General features: G+C 37.7%; 1 protein-coding gene across 1 annotated transcript in view; it reads right to left on the bottom strand.

Annotated features, from left to right (window-relative positions):
* Positions 1–3,668: 3,668 nt before the first annotated feature.
* LOC118478840 (paired mesoderm homeobox protein 2-like) overlaps positions 3,669–7,011 on the bottom strand; it is a 6,442-nt gene continuing 3,099 nt past the window's right edge. The window contains exons 3-5 of the mRNA XM_035973159.1: positions 6,625–6,712; positions 5,706–5,957; positions 3,669–4,260 (exon numbers count right to left, since the gene is read on the bottom strand). Of these exons, the coding sequence (XP_035829052.1) occupies positions 4,106–4,260; positions 5,706–5,957; positions 6,625–6,712 (495 nt within the window). The 3' untranslated portion in view covers positions 3,669–4,105. The remainder of the gene's footprint in view (positions 4,261–5,705; positions 5,958–6,624; positions 6,713–7,011) is intronic.

Raw genomic sequence — 7,011 nt, 5'->3', positions numbered from 1 at the left:
AGAGAGAGAGAGAGAAAGGGGGGGGGATCAATTTCTCATTAAATTTTTTTTTTAATTCACTCTTGCAATGTAAGTTAATCGTCAGAAATCAAAATACGGCGTCGGTGAACTACATGTACAAACACTACGAAACACACAAACTCTTTACAGAATGGCGTACCTACACACATTTATTCAGATCAATTAACAATACCAACAATGACACGAAATTGTACGTCAAGAACTGCTCACAGGAGAGACGCATTAATTAAACTATCTATAGGTTGGTCCACGACTTGCATTTAACAACTGAAAGAGTACAGCGAAGTTTTCTGCTCCCTCGCAATATCTATCATAAATTAAATGAGTTGTTAAGCAAGCCCATTTCGCTCAAAATTAGTTGACCTATGTCCGAATCATTTTGCCCAATCTCGCGGGATTACCAAAGGGTTTTTAAATACACTGTCCTCGTGGTTTTATGCACCCCGCATAATTTGTCAAAATTTGATCAATTTTTGCATAATTTCTGATTATTTTCCTTTATCATTCTTTGTTGAAATTAACAAAATCGCATTATTTCTCATTTTGGGCTCAATTTGCATAATTTCAAATTTTTTCTGGCATAAAACGACGGGGACAGAAAACAATATCAAAGAGCTGCAACTGAGTAGATCAATCGCTGGCCTGCGCAGACGTTTGAGACCAACAAGATTTTTACATAGTAGCCTAAGGACAGTCTGTACCTCACAGTCTTATTATAATAGCAGCACAGCGGATTAAAATTTTCTCTGAGGTGAACACAATGGTTTAAAAAAAAGAACTGTATTAAACAACAATTACACCTCAACAACTAATCAGAAAAAGAACACTTGGGATTTTGTCTTTGTTAAAAGACTTCTGGGCTTAGGTAACATTAGAAGATGTATGATTGGGTTCTTAAAAATGACATGACGGAGGCATGCACTGAAACACTCAGCAATTTTGCAAAATATCACCACAACATAAATTTTTCAAGAATACAGCCTCAACGCACAAACACACGAACAATTTTAACGCTTTTCTCGTTTCAATGCTAATATTGTCTGTTTATATTATTTTTAAAAATCCCCCCCCCCCCTTATTTTTTATTTTATTATTTTATTTATTTATTTATTTTTTGGCTTTCCTCTATCTCTTACTGTTATCGGTTTGTTTCAAAAGAAAGAAAATATGAGTTTAAAACTGAAAATCATCCCAATCTTGACGTTAACAGTATGGCTATTTACTTGTACTTTTACTTTTACTTTCAGTCATTACAACAACAACAAATTAACCAACAAAAACCTATATTATACTATAGTTTGAGGTGAATGAGAAAAATGGGACCTTTACAAAAGAATACAAGTACTGCTCCTAGTGTATCTGAAAAGGAGGACAAATAGTGTAGAGTCGATTACCTTTACGCATATGAAACATTCGTCATGATTTTCGTGTGACACAAGCAAGCATTTATATACATTTTTAATTGTCCATTTGAAAAACAAAACAGTAATTTGTCACATATAACTTTTGACAAAATTCACCAGAACAGTGCGGTCCAAATGCTGACCTTAAACATTTTCAATGGTCATCAACAAACAATGTTTTCCCTTTATCTTTGTTAATTAACTTATTCTAAATTTTAGCTGATCTTTTGAGTTTTGTCATAGATATAAGCACGAAAGACATTGCCAAGTTTACTTTGGTGACTGAATATTGTTATGAAATAGAAAGAAAGACTTTTCTGTAAGAACGCGTAATTGTTTACGCCGCTAGTAAGACAGAAAAAACACCCATCGTTACAGGAAAAGTGCCTTTAGATATTACCCTGCAATTTCGACAGAAATATTGCCTACCTGGAAAGACCAATTTTGATGGAGATTATTGTAGTAAATTTGTAAGCCCGAAGTCCAACTTTAAATTCCCGAAACTTCGTTTTATTTCTTAAATGGACGACCTATAGAAATGATAATTGACGGATATTCTATATCAAAATTTATATTAGAATAGAACTAAAGAGAGCGAAAAGACAGCAAGAAAAGTTACAAGCAACGGTAGAATATTTACAGCTAGATCTAGTGAACTTTGCTGAACATGATAGTATAGCACAGAATGATCTGACGCCCTTTTTGACACTAAAAAGTTACGAGTCAGGGCCTTCAGTTTAACTTCCTTCTCCGACAGTATGGACATACTTGAGTGAAGGGCCATTAAAACTCTTCAAACTCAACAAATAGCTCAAGTTCAAGAACACATGGGTAAGGATTAAACTAGGGCAACTTACCTCGTAGCCCAGAATGACACTTTAAGTTAAAAGAGAGATAACCGGGCGTTCCTTTGGCCTGTAACATTTGTAACAGCTAGCAGAACACCATGTCATTATTTCATAATATCCTTGGTATTGTTTCAAGCCTTACCGAAGCAAAAAAATGTACTCGGTTTTCTTAACCTGTCCCTGTGAAGGCTTTTGCGATGAATAGTCTGTTTTTATTGTATTGTAATTACTTATTTCTTACTATATTTGCCAGAGGGAACAAAATGAATGACTTTTCTGAAAGGCAGAACTACAACCATCTTTCATACCTATATAATGAGGGAAACGTAGATATAACTTAAAGTTTGTTAAATGACAACATTGACTTGAATAGGGAGTAAACAATGTTCAGTATTGCTGTTCTCATGTACAAAGGTTCGCATTCAATTGAGAATGCATTATGAGGTCTCTCCAAAGTGGTGTGGTCGATTCATGTAATACTGCCGTCCAAGTGCGTTTTTCTCTGGTTGGGGACGTCTCTGTTTTCTACTAGACTGTGCGCATTCAAAGAACACGATATTCTAAAGTAAGCGAAAGTCAGTCTTAATTCTTTTTGAAAGCTGTTGTTTAGAAGGAATGTAAACAATCATTTGTTCTCTCTGAATGTGTTACATTTTATTTTTCCCTTTTTTTAAAAACGAGAGAAAAAACATCTCAATTACAGTACTTGGAGTAGACTCAAAGTTTAGAGAACAAAGAGAACAAGAAAAGCCTTTGAAGATTTAAAAAAACAACCTTTTACAACTAGAAGCAAAATAATATGCTATCAGAGAGATTCTTCGAAGCAAAGCAGAAGAATCAAATTAATAGTAACCGAAGCATAATACAAGTGTTACATTCTGGGAGATTTTTTTAAAGTCGAAAAGAACAGGTGGAGGATGAGAAAGAGAGAGAGAGAGAGAGAGAGAGAGAGAGGGGGGGGGGGGGGGTGCGTGTGTGTGTGTGTAAGTGTGTGTATAAGTGAGTGTGTGTGTGTGTGTGTGTGTGTGTGTGTGTGTGTGTGTGTGTGTAGGAGATAAGAACATATTAGAAAATGTCCAATTAGTTATACATGATCAAAATGTCGTCCTTCCCTTCAGGATGAATAGACGAAAACGCTCAAGTAAACACAAAGAGCTATGGCACTAATATCATGATGAAAAAGACAACCAAAAAAAAAAAATCCCCCCTCCCCATAATTTTTTATTTTTTTCGGGGGGGGTGGGGGGGGGGGGGTGGGGGGGGGGATTTTTTTTTTTTAACTTTTTTTCGGGGGAGAAACAGAGCAAACCGAAAAAAGTCTCTTTCTATAACTCCCAAAACCCAGTTCTTGTCGTTTAAAAGGATTCCTAACTTGAGGAAAGAGGGGGGGGGGGGGGGGGTGGTAGCAGGAAAAAATAATTTGTGTGCTGCTGGTGGCAGTCAGGAAAAATTAGAAGCTTACAATATAAAAAGAGATAATGATTAAGCTTTAAAATGTTAACATTCTTCTTTCCATGAGAAGATGATCAATCAACAATTACTCTTTAAAAAAACGGGGTGGGGGGGGGGGGAACGAAAAAGAAAACAAGGAAGTTAATAACAATGAAGGATTGTCGTACATTTGAAGAAAACGTCAATGGAAGAGAAAGAAAACATGCACAAATAAGTCACTAGCGATGGAATATCATTTCCAAAGAGAAAGTAACATATTACATGTCCTTCATTAATGTTAGGTGATCTCCCTCTTTTTCGATGGAAAATGCAGCAGAAGAAAAATGAAGCTAAAGCGTTTGAATCAGTAATAAATGAGAAACATCTTGTCTTGGCTCGTAGTCAAGCTTTGATGGCCTCCTGATGTTCTTGGGCCTTGAGACGTAGAGCCACAAGGCTCCCAACACGGGCGTCCCTGGTGTAGACAGCGTCTGGGAGCTGGAACTGGTTGTCATGGAGATTTGTCTTCATGCTCCCGCTGTCTCCTTGTGTTTGACCTGGGAATACGCACGAGGGATCAGTCGTTAGGGGGAGAAAAAAAATAAAAGAAAAATAAAATTTTAATGACGCCTTATCGTCAATGCATTTGGCTTTCCGCGTATGGAGCATTCAGATACTGTCGAGAAAATGTGAAAAAACAACCGTTTTTATTAGTCTAACACGCGTTTGGGCCTCTTGGTTTTTGTATAATTTAGGCCTATATTTACGTTCTCACGTACCATTGATGCAAACTAAAATGTGAGAGCTGATTTGTAAGATCGTGCTCAAGTCTAAAAACCCGGATAGCCAACTACAATGACGATATGGTACGCTGAGTTACAACGGCGGGAGCAATGCATAGATCTACATGAATCAATGTACACAGCTTACATAAATTTTTAAAAAACTCTCAGAGAGTACCTACAGACTGTACAAACTCGCTCTTGCAGAGCCCTGGATTGTTTTGTTTTGTTTCTTTTTTTTAGTTTAGTTTTGTTTTATTGTTTTCAAACGCTGGGTTTAGCGCGACTTGACCAAGAACACACTCCAGTGACCACACATCTTAATAGACTGTCGCTGACATTTCTTAGAATTATTCGTGAAACTCCTAGCTCTCTAACCACTCGACCACTGGAATGTCTTGCGAGCACACACATCCCTTGCGAGTTACAGTGGAGTTTTTGAACATTTTTAATCACCTCATCCAAAACCTCATAGTTTTCAATTTTGACACACAAAAAACTGTTATATGGTATGAACATTTTCCAACAAAGAAATAGCAGACACACTTTTTACACACTTTTACTTGGAGAAGTATTTTCAAAAATGTGTTATGTTCCATAAGAATTCAATGTTTGGTTGTTATGGTTGCCGTCGTTGCTTCTTTTGCACTTTCTTTCTCAGAGACCTAAACTTCACGTTGACATGTTAAACCCAAGTTATAGTCATCTGTGACAAAAGCTCGTCAGTCGTGAGATCGATAACTATGTAATATTAAGGTTTGATAAAGTGTGAAACCGACGAGGTTATCGTTTGTTTGTTTGTTGTTGTTGGGTTGGGGGGGGGGGGTTATGGGGGATGGGGGGTTGGGGGTGGGAGGGGTGTTGTTGTAACGTTTATGCTCTTGTATAGGAGCAACTAAGCTTCTTTGCAAATGATGCATGTTCCAACCTGCGCTTATAATAATGTAAATATCGCTTTGCAATCGTGTGAACACTGAATGTTCAGCCCATGAAAGTAAATGCAAGTCAGACAAAAAGCAATGAAATTCGTGTATAGCCAAAGTTATCAACAAAAAAGGTATACATGCCTTTTGTACAGAAAGAATGGTACATACTGAAGTAACGAAATCTTTACATTAGTAAATTCTTACTCATGTCCTCATAAGAACCGAAATTGTTAGCGTGTCAATGTTTTCTATTCTTTGTTCACTTTAAATTATATGGGCACAGTCCACGCTTACCACTGCAACGGCCTCCAAATGAATTCTCATCCATAGAACCCTGATAGCGCTGTCCATTCTTGCTGGCCAGGAAAGATGTCAGGGAAGAAGAACTCATCGAGGGATTCATCTGGGAAGTCCAGTCCACGTTCAGATTGCCGTGGAAATAAAACCCGGGAACGGGAACACTGCCGAATGACGTCATTTTGCAAGCAGGCGAGGACATTGGGGGTGGTGGTTGGGGAGGTGGCTTGTTTTGGGATGCCTTCAGAGCTTTAAGAAAAAAGTAAAAGTTGTCATGATATCTGAATTGCTGAACATGGGCATATGAAAATCTTCAAAAAGAATGAATATAACATACTTATCAATTGTGCTTGTATTTGCTTCATGATTAAAAGTATAATATTAATTTTTATGTTGCGTCTCTACTGTAAAGGACACTACTTCCTCGAAGTTGCAATAGGGATTATGAACCAGTTTATTCAGAGATGACATAGCCCTTTTAATCAGTGTCTTTCTGATGGGCAATCGTCTTTTAGGTAATATTATTATTGCCAAAAGAGTAAGAGCATTATACTCGTGTTCTAGGCACTTTAGTATCGGATCACGCCAGCTGATCCAAATGAAACTCTTATAGAGCATTTGACTTAGTCAAAACTGAAGCGCCCCAAAACCAGGCTTAATTCACTGCCTCTGTATCCTCCTTGGGTATAATCTTTCGAAATAAGGTTTTCATTAATAATTATGAATAACAAGTGTCGGAAAGAAACCTTCCAAATCACCCCCATCCATCCCCAAAAAGCTCTAATAAATAACGTTTGGATCTTGTATTTGATTACCGCTGATGTGTGATTTCAACAAAATCGTGATGACTCTTAGCGCTTTACGGAATATCTCTTTGAACATTTCCCACTGGCTTTTTAAGCGTCTGATTTCTCACCATGACAACCCGTGTCAGTCACCAGACGAGACTTCTGTTCTTCCTTCTGCTGCTTCCGCCATTTTGCCCGTCTGTTCTGGAACCACACCTGAAACAGAAACGTTAGAACCGCGCACGAATGTGGTCCACACACGTGCTTTTACACACGTGATGAGCCGACAAGTGTGTCATACTTGTCAGTCAGCCAGCAGTTTGTTCTTTGTACCTTGTGTTCTTTTTGTGCCAGACAAGCAATTTTGAGAAAGCGATGGTCTTTTTCAAATTTAAGACGCTGGCCCCTGTCTCCCTCTCTATGTCAGAAATTGAAAACTGTGCAAGCGTCTTATAACACAACGTTTATTATTTTTCAAAAAGAAGACAACGTGAGGGCATACCGAAAAGTAAATC

This window comes from Aplysia californica, unplaced genomic scaffold (genome assembly GCF_000002075.1).
Source record: "Aplysia californica isolate F4 #8 unplaced genomic scaffold, AplCal3.0 scaffold01037, whole genome shotgun sequence".
Classification (NCBI taxonomy): domain Eukaryota; kingdom Metazoa; phylum Mollusca; class Gastropoda; order Aplysiida; family Aplysiidae; genus Aplysia; species Aplysia californica.
The sequence above is the reverse complement of the archived record's forward strand: the minus strand, read 5'-3'. Positions and strand labels throughout refer to the sequence as shown.